Genomic DNA, 22,783 nt, shown 5'->3' with positions numbered 1-22,783 from the left:
CAATTTTACTGGAATGATGTGTTATACAACACTTTTTCAATAGAATTTGAAAGACAAAAACATAAAAATCATTGTAAAACTCTTAATGGGTATGCAATATAAAAATAATTGTGCCATTGATAACAATTTTCAAAGGATAGAAATTTTGAATTTTGTTATGAAATGAAGTTAATTTGTTGCCACTTTAAAATGTAGTATAAGATTGAAATAATTTTTACAAAATCTCAAAATAAATGACAAAACAAATATGCATAGAACGAAGGGAAGAGAAAGAGGAATCAAAGACTATCACCATAAAAATCAGTGGACCACAAGTTAAAGCAATAAGAAAACAAGGAAAAAGCATTAAAAGAAGCAAAGGAAGCTTACAAAAAAAAATACAAGTGCATGCGATATACAGGAGACACTAAATCTATGGACACAATATGAAGGGAAAAGCATATAAGAATATCACACACAAAGTGACCAGAAGCAGGTGTGGCAATTAATTATCATATGCAAAACATATTTTAAAACAAACATTATGTGACACATTTTATCTGAAATATAATTTTATTGGCAATAGAAACAAATTTTTTTTAAAAATAGAAGGAAATATAATTTTATTGGCAAGGGAAACAAGCATCAGGCATATTTTAATTTCATCTTGCATAGCCCTAATTTGTGAAATATTGGAAATTGCCATCAAATCATAAAGTTTAGGTAAAAAATGAAAACATTGCATTACAACATGAAATTTACCCTATAAAATAAAACACAGAAAAAGAAAAAAAAAGAAAAAGAAAATTTAACCAAAAGAAATCTAAATAACCATGGATGTATTATTTTACAAAGCCTTTTATAAAACTAGAATTTTTACCTGTGACCATATGTACAAAATGAGCAGCCATTGTGAATCACTGACATTCATTATATGGCAGAAAAATTCCACAGAAAATTCATTATAAGTATTCATAATGAGCTTGATAAGGGACGTTCAATGAATAAATGTATAAGCAATATTAGAGAAATTGCTTTATGCTAATATATCACAATGGCTTCACCTAGAGGTCTCAAGAAATGTGCATGAATTTCTGAGAGACTCACCCAAATAATGGAATGCTGTCACAGCATGCTGACCCCCTCAAAGGGGAGTGGTAGGCTGTTAATTTGAATGTACTGGGACATCAACCAAGGAGAAGGAAGAGACTAAAGAAGGTGAAACCATTCTAAACATAGGGCAATACGTGTCCTTCCAGAACAGTAAGAGAAATAAACCTAAGCTTCTAGAAAATCTTTTCTGTGGCATAATAATTTCTCCACAATCATTTGGAAGTTTGGCTTCCTCCTTGACTTTTGGATCTCTCAACTGTGTCCTCTGCTTCATGAATATCTATCCACCTGGGAAATGGCTCAGGGCTCTCTCCTTTGCTCCAGAGGAAGGTGCCCAAATATAGCTTAGAGAAAATAAGATATTTTCATTGGATTTTCCCTGTGACAACTGACGCTTAATAGTAGTAGCACTGATGGTACCATAAAGGGAAGATGCACTTTGACGTTTAGGTCACATCATTTTATATCACTCAATTACTGAAAGTACCACTAACCTAAAGTGAAGTGTATACATCACGTCTAGAAAGGACTGAAAGAAATGGCATTAACATTTTCTTCTCTGTAACAAAAACTGCCCAATCCTTTTTCTTGAAAGCAAAAATCTGAAACTCATCCATGAATATCCCAAAAGATATTCTGAAAGGGAAGGAAATTATACAATGAGGAATTCTGATTAATGAGGAATTCTGAAGGAAGCTCTGCTCACCCAGGAAGACCAGGTTTCTGCAGGTCTCCAACATCACATCTCTATATAGACTCCTCTGAGCTGGCTCCAGGCATTCCCACTCCTCTTCAGAGAAATCGATGGCCACGTCCCTGAGTGTCAACGGCTCCTGCAATAAGAAAGGGTAACTTCATAGCACGTTGACCACATGATCATTCACAGAGCTGTAGGTTGACTGAAGATGAAATGAAAGTTAGTAGAACTGGCTCTCAAGTAGGTGAGTGGCTTTTATTATTCAAGAAAATACCTGGGGGGCTGGGGTTGTGGCTCAGTAGTAGAGCACTTTCTGGGCATGTGTGAGGCCCTGAGTTCAGTTTTCAGCACCACATATAAATAAATAAGTAAAACAAAGGTCCCTCAATATCTAAAAAAAAGCATTTTTTTAAAAAAAGAAAACACTTTGTAACACATTCATATTCTCTATTAACACTGACAAGAGGATCAAGAGTTAAAAAAAAGTTTATATACTTCACTTTGATGAAATAAAATGTAAAGTTAAGGCATTAACACAATAATATGCATTTTAATTGTTATTTACTATATAAGATAAATTGTCTATTTTTCAGACAAGGAAGATATGGTTAAAAAAAGTTATGGTGTATAAAAAGTGTGATTCTTAAATTTTAAATGCACAACCATGAATCAGAGATTTACTAAAATGTAGACTCTGGTTCAGCAGTTCTGGGATGGGACCTGGTTTTCTGAATATGTAGCAATAATTACAATCTAGTGATCTTAGTGCTAGTGTTCCAAGAGAAACTCTTTATTAGAAATGAGGTAGACCACTTCAGGAAAAAATTATTGATAAATCTGAGTTCAAGTATTTTAAGGAATTTATGTACTTTTCCCAAAATAATGACTATCAGCAACAATTCTTTTTGGCTCTTTCAAATATATATTTCTCACTGTTAGAGTTTTTTGGTGTACCAATGCAAAAAACCAAAAGTAGAAGAGTGATAGTAGAAGTGGTATTAATCTTTTACGACATTTTTCAAACACCCAGAAAATGGCAGAGTGTGATTTTTACTCAAATTTATTTGACTTGTAATTCAGTAAAAAAGGAGCATTAAAGTCAAGATAAAATTTGAATGTTAGAAGAATTTTCATAGCAAGGCAGTGATTATAAATATGAGGAGACTAATAGAAGCATGATAAGTAGAAACAAAATTAAATTCATCAAATGATATTTAGGTTTTATGTACACATACCTAGAAATGTCAACTTTATACATTGAAACAACAATTTTTTATGTAAATAAAAAGAAGTATATTCCATGTAACACATATAAACCAATTTGGGGTGGATGCAATTTTAAAAGACACTATTGAGATGCACACATTTAAAGATAGCAAATAAAATAAGAGCAACAGTTACTGAGTCTTTTATACTTTTCAATTTTTCCCGTGATCGAAAATTTTCAGACACTTGAAAAGATGACTCTTACTTCATTCAGGAAAAATGCAAGGAGGTTATGAGGTGTATGTCTTTGAGCTGCAGGTAGAATAAAATGAAAGTCTACAGGACTGTGGCCTGCTTCAGGACCTCCAGTAATAAAGCCAGTGTCTCTGGTAAACAAAAGGTAGAGGCTACATTCCCCAAAGCAAGAAACACACACACACATACACACACACACACACACACACACACACACAAATTACTCAGAAAGAAGAGTTTCTGTATCAAATCTGATGGTTTATGTAGATCATTTAGAAAAATTCTACCAAGATGCCTAAAGACAAAGAGAAAAAGCAAGTTTATAGGGAAGGTCTGGTAGACAGCATTTATACCAAGCAAATAAGGTTAAAAGAGCTGTAGAACAAACAGAACAATTGGTACAAAGTGTCAATCAACATAAGAGGATACATCATGAGGCTGTTATATCAGTGGCCAAATCAAAACAAAATGACATAATAGGGTATTGCAGAAGACTTCCCTTGGCATTCTATACCATTGAGCTGCCTCTAATCATTCTGTTCTTTCAGGACTTACTAATTTGTTAGGGGCAAAGATGTACATTTTATTAATACTTGTGTATTTATTGATGATGGAGCATCCAGATAGAAAGTAAACAAAGCATGGTTCACTTCTTCAGCAAAATCAAATAGCCTGAAAACATCCCCAATGGGAATCTAAGACACCAAGTTTTCCCAATGTCCATTTATCAAAAAGAAAACCTTTTCAATCCTGCAGGCCTGGCATGGCCCAAATGAAAGTGTAAAAAGAGAAGCCTCCTGACATATGGGGTATATATGGGGATACATACTTTAAAGAGTTAAAGTTGACTACTGTGAGAAGAAAAGGGAGCAAAGTGACTGAAACACGTTAAACACAAACCTCAGTGGTAGAGAAGCAAAGGTCTGCACGTTCCAAACATAAGGTAGTTTGGGAGGGAAATTCAGTGCCTCCCTGACCTGGGTCACACACCTGGAAACCTCCTCCTTCTCTAGACTTCCCTCTCAGGAGTGACTGCTTAAAATTCAAACCCATACCTGGAAAACAAGGGTCTCAAAAAACAAAACACATGGGTCCCAAGGACCTTCTTTCATAGGTTCAAGATTAACTCAACTAAGAGTCATCGAGCTCAGTCCTCTCTTCTTCCCAACTTTATCCATTTAGTTTTAAATGAGAAAGGACCCACTATTTAATGCACAGAAGTCCACACTCAATGAATTTTGTCTTGTACTAAGGATTGGACCCAGGAAATATTTGCAGATTCACTACTAGCAACATCCTTAGTCATTTTACTTTTCATTTGAAGCAATCTCCAAAACAATCTTATTTTGAAACAAGCTGCCAGGGCTGATCTCAAATGTGCACTTCTCCTGCATTAGCCCCCTGAGTAGCTGGCATCCCAGACATATACCACCAACCACGCCTGGCCAAAATCAGTGTCGACGTCTGTGAGAGGCAACAAGTGTGTGAAGCACTTAAACTTCATACCTCACGAAGACAAGCAAAAGCATCCATCTTTTTCAGAAAATAAATGTAATGTTTGGTTGCTATCTCCATGATAACAAACCATTTACTAAAACAAATCACATGAATGATTCTAGAATTTACCAAAATTTATATCACATGATTTAGTATTAAGCTCCAATACCCAGATGATAAGATTGACTGTCACAGGCCTTCATGTATGAGGAGCTAATGACTTGGTAAATGTGAAATTCAGCTATGAAGCTGCCACTCAATTTTTGAAAACTGCATCCATTTTTCTGCAGCCAAAATGGGAGAGAGATTTTCCCTATTTACAATTGCTGGTATAATGTTCAAGGCTAAGCCCTGGAATTCACTTGAAATCATCTCCTAAAATATGGAGCCCATGAGAAATTCAGAAAGAACACTCTAGAAAAGAAGAAATGCAAATAAAACATTTAGATAAACTGATGTAAGGCTGACTTCCTTTACTAAAATCCAACTCTATCCTGTAGCTTTGGATATATTTTCTTATCTTTGAAGCTCTACTAATAAAATATACTGTACACTTGGGGAAAAGTTGAAACTGAAGTAAGTAAAGAACTCTTTTCAAGGTGAAGAGCCCAGAAGAGCAGAGCAGACTAATACAGACATGTCAGACCCAAGGTTAAAGTCACGACGTCCTGACACCTTGGACGTTCTCCCATTCCTATTCTTATTCACTGAAGTACACTGTGGATTCTTTTACATCCTGAAGGGCGTGGTTTTTCTTGAACTTTGGGATATTCTCCTTGCATTCACAACTCAGAGATAATACAGAGAGGAGAATGAATTCTGTATCTCACCCTCACCACCATGATCCAATTTGTAGGCTACCAAAAATCTCTTAGAAATGGAGGTTACGGGAAAAACATTCATGTTCCAAGGGGTACTAGATATAGATAAAATGGATATAAGGAGATGGCTTTAAGCCCCAGGACCACCAGTTTTTCTGCCACGTCTCCACCCCAATCCTCAGTCTGTCCTCTGGAAAGAGACAACTAGGAGGCTGATGGTCTACAACCTAAGAGAAATACTTCTTTTAGTTCTGAAATTCAGCACATGGGGAAAAAATGGGACACTGGATAAGGACATGCCACCCAGTAAAGTTTCTGTTGTACTGAGCTTTTCATTTCTGTGACCTAAATAGCTAAAAGTAACAACTTAGAATGGGAAACATTTATTTTAGCTCACATCTTCAGAGGACTCAGTCTGTGGTAGGCTCACTCCAAAACAGAAACATCATAAAAGAAAAGTGTGGAGAAAAGGTGTTCAGCTCAAGGCAGGCAAGCAGCAGAGAAATCCGAAGGCACTGGGAGAAGATGACCCTGTTCGGGCCTACCTCAACTAGTCCACGAACAAGACAGAGTTCCCATGATCCAGGCATGGTCTAAAAGCACATCTCTCCATCTTGCTGCAACTGGGGACCATATTTCATCATGTGAGATTTTGGAGACACCCCAGATATAAGCCAGAATACTTCTCCAAAATATGGTGGTAACTCCTTAAGAAAGAAAAAGGAGGTAGAAAGATTTTTTAAAGCAGAGTCTAGTGATTATTCTCTGCTCTCTATCCATGTGAAATTAACCTGAAACAAACATTTTCAAAAGCATCATCCATTACATAGGGGTATATAACAAAACACTGTGTCAGCTTCAAATATTGCATGGGTAAGCATTTTTAATAATCCTTGATCCGCAAAGGGAAAAATTGATATTTTGGCATCTGTGGAGGAAACTCAAAAATGAAGGATCTGCTGTTAGCCCTATAAACAGTTATAGAGAAAATAGTTTCTAAATTTAGTGATCCTGCCACTCATTGTGGAAAAATAACACAAAATGAATTACCCTGGGGAGAAAGGAAAAGCTGCCGTCTGCTGTCAACAAAGCACCTCCAATACAGGAACCATATCAACCAATTTGGCTTCTCCCAGGATGATGTTTTGTGTACTCTGCACAAACTGGGGGGATCTAGAGATAACCACTGATGGTTGTGCTTAGTGACAGAACGTCCTGACATTCCAGCTATCTGCTGATCTCAAACTGCATGATCCAGAGTGTTCAAAAGCCATAAAGGCACAGTAGTAAACTTATACCAGCTGCATCTGGAGCTAATTTTAGGCAGGTCACAGTCCCCTCCACAGATGACTCTTCCTTTTTCCAAAAAGCTGCAGATTCTATGTTTTCTGACATCCTAGGTATCCTAGCACCCTTCCTAGAGGTCTTGCATGACCTGCAGTTCAGAGAGTGAAAAGGCCCCAGCAGAGCCACTGTGCCTCATAAACAGAGGACATTCCAGAGCTCTAGACATATGGCAGAAGAAGTCCAATGAAACTGTGCAAAGACACCCCTCCTTTCTGACTGTAGGCCTGATTGGCAATTCCCACCCAGAATTCACGACTGGGAAGTGTCAGGCCCCACACAGGAATAGGGTGCAAGGAGGTGCAATCCAAACCCTGTGTGAATAATGTCAGAATGACACACTCTTATTTTCAGCTCTTCTCAGCCAGTTCCTTGCTCAGAGGGACCTTTGCATTTTGGCACAGCTTCACTCTGATCTTCAGGAGCTAGCAGTTTTCTCCCCCTTCTTAAGTAGGCTACTCCTGTATCTAAATTCTAGACACAGAATTAAAAGGGTTGATACACCCCACGTCTCTTTTTCACAATGTGGAAATGCTCCCTCTTCCAGGATCACAATTCTCACCAGTGAATGACACATAGCTAGAGTCAGTTTAAGGTCCCAACATATAATGTCTTTTTTCTGCAACCATTTCTAACAACAAAAGTGTGAATCTGTAAAATATCAACCAATGTACTAACAACTAGTTATCCAGTAATTCAATTTTGGCACTGGTTGTTAGAAACACCACACATCTGGGGCTCAAACCTACAGTATTTGGCCTAATTAAAATCCAGTTACAGGCCTCATAATATCTTCTACACCTCTTATCAACTGTCTATAAAATGGAGGATCATACAACTACCTAAAATTTTGAATAATTTGACATAACTATTTAGAATAAAGAAAAACACTTGACTATGTATACCAGCTTCTCGTAGCTCAGAAAGTTATAGAACAGAAACACAGAACGTGGAAAGTGCAGAAGATGGGGCAAGTAGGTAATCCTAGGAAAGAGCTGAGTGAAAATATTCCCCCCTGCTTTGTGTTCTTCTACAGCAGCTTACTACAGAGTCACCCTTCCTGAGCTGGGTGTCGTGATGCACACCTGTAATCGAGCACCTCCAGAGGCTGAGGCAAGAGGATCATGAGTTCAAAACCAACCTCAAAGCCAACTTCAACAACTGAGTGAGGTCATAAGCAACTCAGTGAAACTGTGTCTCCAAGTGAAACATAAAACAGTCTGGGGATGTAGCTCAGTAGTTAAGCAATGCTGGGTTCAATACCCCGTACCAAAAAAAAAAAAAAAAAAAAAAAAAAAAAATTCACCCATCCCATTATGACTTCAGATTGTCCTTCTTAATTATAGCAATGCAAACATTCATAAACAATTACCTGAACAGTTTGCTTTAGTGGATAGACCAGAGTATTTGTTAACTAAAATTGGCTTAAATTCTCCTCCTGCCTACAGTTCCATCAAGTCTGACCCACTTGAGCCTCAGCCAACACACACTCTTTTCCTGTGCCCTCCTAAGCACATGCTGGCTCCACAGCAAATGATTCTTTGATTTTATGTCTGCTTTTTTTTTTTTTTTTTTTTGCTTTTCATGGTATTGAGGACTGAACCCAGGGCACTTCACAGCTGAGCTACATCCCCAGCCATTTCCATTGTTTTGATCTTTCATAGTTTCACCAAGTTCCCCAGTCTGACCTTTAACTTGTAACCTTCTTACCTCCGTGTCTGAGTCCCTGGGACTACCGGCCTCCACCATGATGCTCAGATAGATTTAATGTTGCATTCTTCATCAACCCCCATCTTCCCATCTGCCAGGTGTTCTATTAGCTTCTGCCTATGAATGTAACAGAGGTCCACTTCATTCTTTGAACATAACCCTTGTTGCTCTACCACTGTGGCTTTTTAAAAAACAGACCTGTGTCTTCCTTTCTATTTTCCCTGTATGCCTCCACAACCATGGGGAAAATTAGATTAACTTTCCTGTTAAGTCAGGACTTAAGCCAGGTTATAAGTCCTTTAGCTCAAATACCACAGAAACAAAGAAGTGCAGACATTAGGACTGGCACCAGAAGTTCTAAGAAATGGCTCTCTCAAGGATACAAGTGAATTATGACTCCTCACCACGATGGAGGGTAAGCTCTGAGTCACGGCTTCAAAGGTAATCTGTTCACCTGGCATTTAGACTCACAGCCTCTGAGACAGGAGTCCACTATGCTTCTCATTTGGTAGCAAAGAATAACATTCCTTTTTCACAAAATTGTTCTCATTATTGGGTCACTGTTGAGAACAAGGACCAAGCACTTAGTATCAAATTTGGTCACCAAGAAGAAAACTGAGTGGCCTGCTCCAGCCTGCGTGGGCAGGCCTGGCACTCTGAGCAACCCCACTTCCACACTGAGGATGCAAGGTGGCTGATGAGCGCATGGAGAACCGAGCCAGGAGATTAGGAGCCAGGTGGGTTTGCTCAGGTTGTCCTGGAGGCTCTGTTCCTGTAAGTAAAGAGAGGGTGTGAGGGGCCTTCCCAGCAGCTGCCAAGGCTCCTTGGTTCAGGGACCTCCTGCATCTCTCCCTGAATGGCGTGGGTTGCTCCACCATGGGTCTACTAAGGAAAATGAATGCAGTAAAGTCATGCCAACATGGACATCTGGTAAGCTCCTCCAGGGTGCACATGGAGACCCTTGATTTCACACATCTGGTCCCTCATTCTGTGGACATCTATGTCACCACTGGTATCGGAGTTGTGCTTATGTGGGTGGGAGTAAGGATCTTAGGAGATTTTCCCCCATCATTTCCCCCTAGGTCTTTTCAAAGGCTCCCTTCTTTGGCCCTATTTTAAGGGACCTTCTCTTGTTGTGTCTGTTTTTGATTGAATGTTGTTGGCCCTTTACGAGATGGACAATGCTGCATTGATTCTACCAGTAGATGCTTAGGAACAATCCAGGCTGAGAGGGCCGCAAATAAGTACAAGTCTGTCATTTAAAAAGCTGATGTTTTATGGTAACAATCAGGTCACTGAATGATTTCCTTAATTATTCTGATCTTGCTGTTGGAATTGTTCCGTCAGAGGGAAGTACATGGAAGAGTCTGACCAGCCTGAAACTGAGATGATGGTGTAAGAAGGCACTGCCACTGATGTGCAAGGTCAGCAAGACACCAAAAACAAGTCTACTGCACTCTTAGCCCAGTTCCAGGCAGCTGCAGCTCATCCACTCTGGTCAGGAAACCATCCCTACATCAGAAGGAAAATCCTGGAAAATCTGCTGGGGTTAGAGAAGTGAAGAGGACTTGGTCTCTGCTCTGCCTTCTGCCTCCTTTGCCCAAGTTGGGAAAAGACTCAAAAGGACATATCAGTGGTGTGGGAACCACTAGATTATGACCTGGGACAGGGATAGTCTCCTCGTTAGGATTTACAGGACACCTCGTTTGCTCCGAAGACACTCATCATGCAGGCAGAGCATTTTCTCCTGTGAAGTGACCCATCAACCCACATGTATAGGAAGAAGGACAGGATAAACAAGACAAGAAAGAAAAGTGCAGCTGTGGATAAAAGCAAATGGCTGGAGTAGAGAGAAAATGGCAACCTCTTGAACTCTGGCCAAAAGGATCAGCTAAGTTCTGACTAAAAAGGCTGAAGGCCCTGGACTAACCAGGCTGCACTGCAGCTGACCACAAGTAGCAAGGTTCCTACCCACAGAGACAAATAGGAGCCCCTGGTCTGGCCTCAGAGGTCAGGTCCAACCCCTAGGCTCTGACCCAAGGCCAAGGCAGATGAAGAGAGGCAACTCCACCAACTCTGGTGTTATGGTCCTTTGCCCTATTGCCTGAAAGCAGATGGCTCTGAATGGAGTCCGGCCTTCTGCACACAGACCTCAGCATGTACAATGGCCTCATGGGGTTCCCAGGTATGACAGCACCTGCTTTTGGCCCTGCTGGTTTCTGAAGACGGAGGCCCCTAAAAATCTCTGTATGGACTAGCTGTGGTTGTGCAAGCTTTTAATCCCCGTGACTTGGGAATCTGAGGTAGGTGGATTACAAGTTTGAGGCCAGTATCAGCAACTTAGTGAGGTCATAAAAATTTAGAGAGGCTCTAAACAACTTGGGGAGATTCCATCTCACAGTAAAACATAAAATAGGCTGGGAATATGGCTCAGGGTTTAAGGGACCCTGAGTTCAATCCCTGGTGCAGTACAGTCAATGTGACCTTCATTGGACAGAGTACCCTGGACATAGAGAAAAAACCGTGATGGGTGGAGGGGCAAACTGACATACACCCTCACAGCTAATTGGTATTTTCTTAAAGGCAATGCCTGGGAAGAAAAGAAACTTAAGCCAGCTTGCATTGTGTTGGTAGTCCCACAAAAAGTCATCAAGAAAGCCTGAAGACAGCATGGAAAGAGCATCTCTCCACTGAAAAAAATAGCCCTTTTTATATTTTATTTGAAAACAGAATCTTGCTGAGTTACTTAGGGCCTCACTAAGTTTATGAGGCTGGTTTTGAACTTGCAATCCTCCAGCCTCAACCTAGAGCCATTGGTATTACAGGTGTGTGCCACTGGCTTCCTAAAGATTTTAATGAATTTATCATATGCACATAAACCTAAAAATTGCTGCTTTAATGAAAAAAAATTTTAAGAACTAGTTGTAAATATACATAAAACATTTGCTCACCCAAAGTGTTAGTTATTTATTACCATAAAAAAACCCTGTAATAATCAACTGATATAGAGAACAGACTTATTTGAATCACAGTTCTGGAGTGTCCAGTTGATAACTGATTGTCCCTGTAGCTTTGGGCTGGAGGTAAGGGAACACATCATGGAAGAAGCACATAGCAAAGCAAAAATGATCACCTCATGTCCAGGAAGTCAAAGAACAAAGAAAACACCAGGAGTCCACAACCCCCTTCAGTTGCACGCTCTCCACTTAATGACCCAATGATCACCCACTCAGCCTCTCTCCACAAAGTTTCACCACCTCCCAACACCAGCACACTTGGAACCAACCCATTAATGCACTGACTTTGGTGAACACTTATCCAAATTGTAACACCTGCTTTACTTAATTTGTAGCCTTTGCAAAAATTCATTTTTATAGCCATTATTTTTACTCATAGAACTCAGTTCATATTTATTGAGATTGCACTATGTAGCCTGCTCATGATGAGCATCAATGTGTAAAAGGATTTTCCTGGGAAAAATTTCAATCCAAAGAAAGGTTAAGCTGGGTACAGGGGTACATGCCTGCAATCCCAGGAACTTAGTGAAAACCTGTCCCACAAGGAAAAAAAATTAAAAGGGCTGGAGATGCAACTCAGTAGTAAAGCACTTTTGTAGTAAAAAAATAAAATAAAATAAAAATAAAAGTATAAACAAGGTCATCAACCAAATTGGGGCTGAAATAAAAAATACAGGTGGCCACCCAAGGACATAGGACGTAGATAAATTCCTCAGAATATTAGAATCCATAAGATAAGCAAACATGTCCTACTCTAAAACAAAAACCAAAATGCTGCTGTTATTCTAAGACACTGAGTTTTATGCAAATCAATCATACTTAATATTTACACTAATATATGATGTGCACACAAAAACATACACAAGCACATATGTGAAACTTCATGAATTTTCACAAAGCAAACACATTTGTATAACAAAGGAATAAGAATAAGCCTTGCTCAGGATAAACCAATAATTGATTTCTCCCACTATGATCCAGAGAGGCAACCAAGATATTAAGAATTAACAGTGTAGATAAGATATTGATGTTTACACAAATGGCTTATTATATAAATTTTAAAAACACATAAATAGTACAATATTCCTGCCCCAGATTCAACATCTGCTAATTATGCACCATTTTTACTTCCCCTATGTGTCTACCCACTCCCCAGTCTCACCCCACTCTATTTAATTTTGGGTGAGTTCAGATGTACACATCCCAAATGTGACAAAAATTAACTGTGCTTACTGTGTTTAAGCACAGAATATTTATAATATCTCAAGAAAAGTATCTGTGGTTCTTCCCAGTCAAATTTTCCTCCCCCAAATGTAAGTTACAGTTAGGAGTTTTGAACCACAGGTTCATTGTGCCTGAATTTATACAATAAGCATGATTTTAGGATTATCTGACTTAGCACACCATGTTTCTGAGATTCAGTAAGGATGTGTGCTTCAGAATATACTCCTTGGTATTGCTGAGAAGTGTTTTATTATGTGGATGCATGGCAAAGTGTTCATTCACTTCAGCACTGAAAAACATCTGGGTTATTTCCTGTTTTGTACCATTAGAACTGAAGGGTCTAAGCATATTCTTAAACAAATACCTGTTCGATTCACTTTAATTTCTTACCAGTATTTCAATGACATAGCTTTTGATTTTTACCCACTAGTATAAGGATTATAACATGTATCTACCATAATTTGCATAGTTCTTATAGTATGATTTTAATAATAAAATATATAAAGACATTAGACTGTTTTTTTTTCTATCCTTTGTGCAAGAATTATAAGTGCTGAATTTTCACAGTATAAATTCCACAATACAGTTTTATAATTTTTGCTCTAAATCTTCATAGATGTCAAAGAAATTAAGAGAAAATTATTTTAATGGGTGTTTAAGAGTTTTTACATTAAGCTAAACAATATAATGTTCTCACTTGTTTCACCCACAAATATTGCATTCCTCAGTGAAGATTGCCTATGGGAACTGTTACTACAGTATTTTACCAGTGACTTTCTATTGTCTATAATCCCCCTATACTTATTACTTAGAATTTTTCTCAAAGGATGATCTGTCCCCACTTTATTTTCTTCCTACCTTTCATGGGAGCTGTTACTACAGTATTTTACCAGTGACTTTCTATTATCTATAATCCCCCTATACTTATTACTTAGAATTTTTCTCAAAGGATGATCTGTCCCCACTTTATTTTCTTCCTACCTTTCTCATGTAACCATTATATATGAATGTTAACTCATGGATATTTGGGTGATAGCAAACCACTGCTGTCATTATTTATTTTGTGTCCCACATTTTTAAAGCTTGGGTCACTAGGAGACATCTTAGACTTACTTTTTTGATATGTCCCAAACCCTTAATTTATTTTTAAAGTATTTTAATATCTTCCAGCACAAAATAGGTTTGTTTTGCATGCTCCATTTCCAAAATTTTACACTAGAATCAAATAGGGATTATTTCACACAAGGGAGGCTGATTCAAAATTCATATGATCACATAATCCATCATACTAACAAGTTAAAGAACAAAAAACTATTCCTATCAACAGTTATGGAAAAATACCAAGGAAAGAAAAGAGAAAAAAAAGGTTCTGAGTTTGAGAAAGAAGAAGGACAATTGCTTTTTTTCCCCATAGATGTCAGAATTGTTTCTGTAGAACAGAAAGAATGAACCAAAAGGTTCTGAAACAAGCTTATAGACTTTAAGGTTTGCTATGAAGTTACAGTCATCAACACAGAGAGATATTTGGCAAGGAATATACAAACAAATCAGTGGAACAGACTGGAAACTTAGAAATACACTAAAACAAGCATAACTGTTCATTCACAAGAAAATTTCAATGGAGAAAATATAGTCTTTTCAATGAATGTATGAACACCTCAAATCAGAAATATATATATGGATACATGATTTATGTATCTGTATCTACATCTGTTTATCTATATATATGTACAGATGTAACTTAGATGTATAGATATATAATACTACACAAGTACATAGTTCAAGCACATACTCTAAACAGAATTTATGTAAGGAGATATATTAATGAATAAATTACATGTAAAATATAATGAATTACATATAAATAAGTCATTAATTATATATAATTTATACTTAAATATAGAATATTCTGTACGTTTGTTACATATAGAAAATACATATTTAAAATAATCAGTTTCTCAGATTTGCTCTGATACATTAAAGAAGAAAAATGTGAATGAACTGCAAATAAATACTGGTTTTTCCTGAGCCCAACAGAAGATAGCTATCAGAAGGCAGAAAACTAACCTGGCACGGAGCTCAGGGAGACATGCACACTGTAAGTGGTCAGGGAGAAAGGCGGAAGGGCTCAGTTGGTCAGAGGAGAGGCACTGAGAGGGCTCCAGAAGCAGGACTGGAAAGCTCTTGCTATGTGAGAGGGAGCACTTCCTGTCAGATGTGCGACTCTGCCCTGTGGCCTCTGCACCACAGGGACCTGAGCCTCCTCAGCCATCATCTCATTGTCCACTTTGTTCCTGGTACACCTCCCCAGCAATCTGATCTGAACACTGCCTGAAGGTGTGTTCGTGAAGAGATCTTTATTCCAGGCAGAGCAAGACACAAGAGGCTGACTCACACACACACACACACACAGGCACAGAGCCGAGACTCACTGAGGCCAGTACGTCACCTCCTCACAGGAGCTGTGTGACAACCAAATTATAAACAAGAGGCAACTCGTGAGACCTTCGGTAGCTAAGAGAACTAAGAGTAATGTGAGGCTCTCAGGTACGTTTGGAATTTGGCCAATGATAAAAAATGTATTTTGTATGTAGGCACCTAAACTCATGAAAAAATTGAAATAAAAATTAAACAAAACTTTACTTACAAAGTGTGATGGTCTCTGATGTGTTATTTCACATCCTATTCTCTTCATCTTACAAGTGAATTCATGAAGATCCACTGAATTTACTCTGCCTGTAAATTTTAAAATATATCCTTCGAGAACTAATCTATTTAACAGCTGGGACTGCCTTTTCCACCTTCACCAGCCACAGTCCTGGACGCTCGACTCAACAAGCCTTCCCTCTCTCCTCTGGAGACGTGTTGGAATGGGATATAAGACATTTTCCCCTGAGAAACCTCCCAATTTGAGTATCTCATGTTTATTTCCAAATACATCCCTTAAGTCCTAAGGCAGACTAATCTTGCAACCCTATAAATGACTCTAATATTTAAAATGAATTTTCATTTGATCCACGTGAGAATTTAGTTCTGAAGCCAATCTTATTTTGGAGGTCACAGGAGGTAGCTCTGTTACATCTCATCTTTTTTCTAGTAACATTGTATTAATATTGCTGCAGAAGCTCTTTTTTTCTCAACACGTCTTACATATTTTTACTGCATTTCTTGTGTAACACTTAGGAAATGAAGACCTTCACAGGTGAGTAAAACCCCCAGGGGATGAAACTGAGGTGACTGCTGTTCACAGGCTTCTTGATAAGTAATTATCAATGGGGAGAAGTACACTTAGCTCCTGGAAAATAATTTCCCTCATTTCTAAATTAAAAATCAGTACTCATACTTTACATATTTGTGAAAATAAAATGAGATGTGCACATACAAGTCCTGATACAGCAGGTAGGTGACAATGGGCCCACAGCTGCACCTAGTAGCTTATATTCTTATAATTGAATAAAGAAATTTGTACACTTCTGTTTTTCATTAGGTTGCTTTAAAGAACACCTTAGCAGTACTCACTGGAACAAAAAGGTAATTTCTGTAGTTACAAATAAGGAGAATACAGTGGACAGAGGCTGGTTTTGAACACTTGATCTCCTGCCTCAGACTCCTGAGTCACTGGGATTACAGGCATGTGCCATGGTTTGCAGTTCTGATTCTTGATGTAGACAGTAGCTACAAGGTGTGTCCCCTCTGTGATAATTTCATTGATCTATAATTTTGAAACAAATTCTATGTTTTGCTTTGTCCAATAAGATCAAAATTAGTTTTAAAAAGTGGTGAAGAGCAGAAAGGAAGGATTTTAAAAGAGGACCAGGGAACACTTTAGGGGAGTAGATATATTAACTATGTTGATTGTGGTGCTGGTCTTATGGATGAACACATATCTCAAAAGATTAAAGTATATACCTGAAATATGCACAGGTTATTATATGTCAAGAACACCATAATAAAGCTATGAAAATGGGATATACCTAAAGCTGAAGTAAATAAGAAAACACATATTCTTCAATGGTTTAATAAAGAGTCTAAGACTTCATTAGCTAATCATCAGTCTCAATAGTTTGGAGAAGGCAAATTTTATGAAAAGGAGTACAAAAAACAGTCCGAGACAAAAAAACAAAATTTTAAGATAATGAAAATAAGCATATCCACAGAATGTCAGCAAAGTCAAATGTTCATGCTTTTAGCAGACAAATAAGATTGAAAGAGTTCTGGTTAAATTTGAGAAAAAAATTATGTATCATTTACACACACACACACACACATACACACACATACATACATATATATGTATATGTATATGATATATACGTATTTACATATGTACACACATATTCAAGGCTGCCTCATTTAATGTAGGATAAACATTCTGGAAAATATACCATGGTAAATCATGTGTGTGCATGCTTTAAAAAGAAATATGTTGGGCTGGGGTTGTGGCTCAGTGGTAGAGTGCTTGCCTAGCAAGTGTGAGGCACTGAGTTTGATCCTCAACACCACATAAAAGTAAAATAAATAAAAGTAAAGGTATTATGTCAACCTACAGCTAAAAAAGGAAATATGTAAAATTGAACAGAAAATTAAAATTTACAGAAGCAAATAAAAAACTCTTACACTGCATGTAGATGATAATGCTGTAAATCACCGTAAAGTCATTTTTCATTTTGCAATCACCCGAGGGCAGGACACCTAGATGATACACTATTACACCCCGAGGCTATATGTGATAACTCTCACTATACATGCAGTCCGTCACCAACCCAAAGTCACTAGGCCATACATGCCTATATGCTATAAGGTTACAGCAGTCAGTGTACACCTCATAATAAGTTGAATCAACAGAACTGTTGATCTAAAGACAGAACCTTTAAAAAGACACTTGCAATTTAGATAGTGCTAAATGACAAGAGTTTGCACTGCAGGAAAGTAGAAAAATGACACCTTCTCCAAAGAATTCTGCTGGGAAATGGGATATCTGTGTGACTGATAAATGCTACTGTAACCTTTCCTCATATCACATCATAAATCATTTTCAGAGGTAATACTTAAATATAAATGCAAAACATAAAACATTAAAAAATTATTATAACAAAGGGAGTTACATGGTGGACATGGTGGTACACACCTATGATAACAGCTTCTTGGAAAATTAAGGCAGGAGGATGGAAATTTCTATACCAACCTGGGTAACCTAGTGAGACTTTGTCTTAAAATAAAATTTCAAATGGGACTAGAATGTAGCTCAGTGGTAGGGCTCCTTTGGTTTCACTTCTAAAAACCAAAATGATTTTGAGTTATTTTCAAAATTATACAAAACAACATACTAAAAAATCATAAAATTCAGCAACATTAAAAGAAAAAATTATTCATTGAATGTTACCATTAAAAGGTAAAAAGAGAAGTGGCATAGTTGAAAATAATTCCCTCACATATAACCAAACATTTTTAATAGAAAAGGAAAAGACAAGGACACCAAAGAAAAGCAGGCGTAAGCAATTTAGGAGATAGTTCAGTAATCAATAGTCATAAGAGTTTCCAAATCTTAAGAAATTAGAAAAATGTAAAACAAAATCACATCAGATAGATAAAATTAAATAATACTGAAAACAAGATATGGAAGAAGTAAATTATCATGAACTAAAGATGAAACGTAAGTTATTGTTCTATGCTTACAGAAACTGTATCATGTATGAGGATACATGATTCACCATCAGCACAGACTTGTAGAACTGCACACGTGAACCATAAGAACACATGAGGACACAGCAGTACTGGGCCAGACAACTGAAATGCAAAGGGTGGGGAAAGAGGGTGGACCCTTAAGAAGAGACAAATAAGACAGTGGGAAGCAATGGTTACTCGGGCCAGCCACAATTTTGGTCACATTACATTCAATTAAACCATAAAAATCATGAGGTATGTATTATAGAGCCGTCTCTCATCCATGTGCTACTTCACATGTATGCATGCTTTAAAAGGAACTATGTACAATTTACCAGAAAATTAAAATTTACAGAACCAAATAAAGACCTCAATTACACACACCACTTGTAGATGATAAAACTCATCCTTTTACAAAGATGATCATTTTCCTACCAGTTAATTTTCAATAATATCCATCAAAATTTCAGGATGCTTTCCTTTTAGTGAAAGAAGAAACAAAACAAAACACCCTACAATTCATCTGCAAAGTAAAGTATATACAAAACTATATACAAAAACCCTCTGATTGGTACAGCAAAACAAATAGCTATCATTACCTGACACTAACATGTTATAAAACTATAATTATGCATTAATAATGACTAAGGATTCATGTTACAAACAAAATGCATAGCTGAATCCACATTTATGTACATTTTCTATTGTCAAGAGCCATAGGAAGGCTAATGTGAATCCAAACATATCAAGAATTATGAGGGTTGGGTTTGTGACTCAGTGGTAGAGTGCTTGCCTGGCATTTGTGAGGCACTTGGTTCAATTCTCAGCACCACATAAAAATAAATGAATAAAATAAAGGTCTGTCAAGAATGACACTAGATTTGAACGGTGATCAGCCCAATCCAAAGGCAGGTGCTGGGGCTGGGGGCACACAGTTCACTGGTGGAATGTGCATGCAGAGCAGGCAAGGTCTGGGTTCAAACCCTAGCACCACAAAAAAAGTAGATGTTAATGGAGGATAATGTAGGAAATTCAGAATAGGAGACTCCTGACTCTCCCTCCACCTATGGATACACTGAATAAATATCTACTCGTGTTTCAAGTCCTTAGACAAAGTCATGTCACAAATGAATTGAGAGACTTAGGAGAGGAAGATTGGGACTATACATATCCTAATTCTAAAGTGTTCTGTGGTTTGCATCTTAATCTGTTCAGTATTCAGAGAGGAAAAGACCACATATCCACAAGTATCAAGACCACAGGAAGGGCTGGAGTTGAAGGTCAGTGGTAGAGCTCTTGCCAGCATGTGTGAGGCAGCAGGTTTGATTCTCAGGACAATATATAAATAAATAAATGTCCAACAACAACAAAATTTTTTTTAAAATAAGACCACAGAAAAAGTGATATATATATATATATATTTTTAATGGACATGCAAGTACTTCCATGGCTTCATTACGTCAGACCAGAGAAGACAGTGAGTTAAATGCCAAAGGTGTCAGTTTATCCCTAGAACAGCTCTGGATCTGCCAGCATACTCTGTTGCTGACGGCAGTTGCAGACATTGAGCTCCTATCTAGCTGGAATCATAAATGTAAAGAGGAAAATAATGTCTGCCACTGGCAACCTGAATGGGAGATTGGCACTTCCTAAGCTCTCTCCCCCAGTTCACCCCTGTAATTACTCCAATTCTTCCTGTAAGGAGTTTGCCCATGTACTGGGACCCTCAGTCTTTCTTTCAGGGACTCCATCCCAACTTGAGTTCTGTGAGCAAAGGTAACTGAGCATGTGCAAATTTCCTTGGATCACAAACAAGTGGATTTACACTGGTGTGCAAGGACTTCCTTGGGCTATGATCCCCACCAGTAGTGAAGAAAAGGGGTTAAAAGGTTCAGATCCCAGAAAAACTCTCAGCACACTCTTCCAGTGGCAACTTGACAGTTTGGATTCTAACCTGCATCAGGGACTTAAGAGCAAACCTCCTGCAGCCTGAGCAGGGCTGTCAAAATGGCCAATATCTAAAAGGTGCAAGACAACAAGCGCTCCACAGTATAGACGTGGAAAAAGGAACCTTATAGAATGATGGTTAGAATATAAACTGTAGGCAGTTTTTTTAAAAAATAGTATAAAGGTTCTTCAAAAAACTAAAAATAGAACTGCCATATGACCCAGTAACAGCGATTCTGGGTACACATCTAAAGGGGTCCGAATCAGCATGTCAAAGGACTGCGCTCTCATTTTCACTGTAGTGCTATGCACAGTAGCTGCTAAAAGAAAGAGATGCCTTTTAGTTGAAGGAGAAACCAGGGCAGGACATTCGGCTCCTCCCCTGAGAGGCTCCAACCTCAACCTGACAATTCCAACTACTCTCCAGGAGCACAAGACCCCGGGAATGGTGTTCAGCAGACACTCCAGGTCTTAGACATGGAGTCGTGGCTCCTTGTGTCAGGCAGTTCTGAAACCCAGGGCCCTGGAAAGATGGGAGGGCGGAGTGAGGACGCCTCGCACAGTGACCTCTGCTGGGGGAACCTCAACTCGAAACATCTGTAAGTTTTTGTGGAGAGGAAAGACAAAGGGAAAGGCAGACACATTATTTTCCACAAATAGTCAAAAAATTCTCTGCTTTCCTCTCATGAAAAATTGCTCAAAACAGAAAACAAAATCTTTAAAAAGTGCCATTCAGTACTTGGAGAAAAATATTAGAAAAATACTGTGTCCGTTTCAAATGTAGCATGGGAAACAAACATTTGACAATTTGGAGGGGAGGATTTGGCCTTTGGAGTGTAGAAGGGAAGCTGGAAAGGGCAGTTCATTCACCGGCTAATGGAGAGCTGGGCTGCGGGACCGGCTGGATCTGAAATCGGCTTCCCCTGCATTTAGAAAGTAGGGAGGGAGGAGGAACTGGGGTCCCCAGACCTCAGCTTCTCTCACGCAGGAACCACACACAGAGTCGGGGCTCTCTCCTGATGATCGTCCCAATTTCCACCCCAAGATCTGTGCAGATACCAGGCTGCGGGCAGCTGGTGCCAACACAGGGCTCCACTCAGCGGCTGAGGCAGCCGTGCAGGGATCGGAGAGGGTGTGCTGGGTCCCGGCTGCGCCAACCTGCGCGGCACCAGCGCGGCCAGAGAGGACGAGGGCTGAGCTGCCCCAGAGGGCTCAGGTCTGCAGACTCCGGAGGTGACGGCCCGCAGTCTCCGTCCGCCGTTTCCAGGTCCCGCCGTGGCCAGTCCCCCCAGGGCCAGACTGCCTCCCCACCAGTCACTCACCATGTCCGGGCCACGGGCGCCCAGCGTCCTGCGGATTTTCCAGCCGCTCGGCGGTAGAGCAGCGCAGACGGCAGGCGCAGAGGGCGGCGGTCCAGCGGCGCGCAGGCCGCAGGGCGCTCGGGGACCCGGCGCCCTGGATGCGGAAGCCCGCCCCCTTCAGGGCTGCGTGCCCAATTGGACGGACCTCACGCACGCACCTGATTGGACCGGACTCCAGGCCGCCCGCGACGGAGCCCATTGAGCAAGGCCTGAGTGACGGCAGAGGGCATCCAACCACGGAGCGCTCGCCAACAGGACGACGGTTCTCGGCCGGGTTTGCTTCCTTGGTCTTTCTCCTCCAGGACCGTAAGCAGCCACGAGGAAACACAACAAGGGGCGGAGCAGACCTCAGACGGCCAGCAGGCTTCCCTTTATTCTGCAGTGAAGTCCGTCAACCGGGCGTGGAAGTGCCCGCGGGTTACAGGAGTCTGGGATTTATCGTCTACAATGAGGACGAATTAGTCACTGGAGACTGCGGACATACTGTTCAGTCAGGAAACTAGTCGTGCCGCTTAAAATTCTAACTCAGCAAGGCAGTTATAAAAGGTTTGAAACTCATTGTCACTGGGAAAAGACAACTCGGTGTTCGCTTTTTATCTTCCTTCTTCTGGGACCCACTTACCTACAGCGTCACTATTTGCTTTTCTCTTTCCAGGACTCGACCTGTAATGGGAAAGGGTAAAAATTCAAGACCCAGATTTCAGCATCTGCCTCTCCATTCAGGACCCATTGTGGTTGGGAAGGGGCGAATGTTTGCTTTTGGTGGAGAGGCTGGGGATGAACCTAGGAATGAATGAAAGTTTACTTTTCCCTCAGGGCCATTATTACTGGGAAAAGGTGTACCAGGGGATGATTAATGTTTGAACAACTTTCCTCCCTCCTCCCAAGCCACAGTGTCCTTTCATTTTTTCCTGGGGGTTGTTCTGTAGGAATATTATTTTCCATAAC

General features: G+C 39.4%; 1 protein-coding gene across 1 annotated transcript in view; it reads right to left on the bottom strand.

The window, feature by feature from the left end:
* The window catches only part of LOC124975119 (zinc finger protein ZFP2-like), a 38,151-nt gene extending 16,231 nt beyond the window's left edge, over positions 1-21,920 (bottom strand). Inside the window, exons 1-2 of the mRNA XM_047538003.1 lie at positions 21,797-21,920; positions 1,799-1,925 (exon numbers count right to left, since the gene is read on the bottom strand). Coding sequence (XP_047393959.1) covers positions 1,799-1,925; positions 21,797-21,799 — 130 coding nt within the window. The 5' untranslated portion in view covers positions 21,800-21,920. The remainder of the gene's footprint in view (positions 1-1,798; positions 1,926-21,796) is intronic.
* Positions 21,921-22,783: the final 863 nt, after the last annotated feature.

This window comes from Sciurus carolinensis, unplaced genomic scaffold (genome assembly GCF_902686445.1).
Source record: "Sciurus carolinensis unplaced genomic scaffold, mSciCar1.2, whole genome shotgun sequence".
NCBI classification, from domain to species: Eukaryota; Metazoa; Chordata; class Mammalia; order Rodentia; family Sciuridae; genus Sciurus; species Sciurus carolinensis.
The sequence above is the reverse complement of the archived record's forward strand: the minus strand, read 5'-3'. Positions and strand labels throughout refer to the sequence as shown.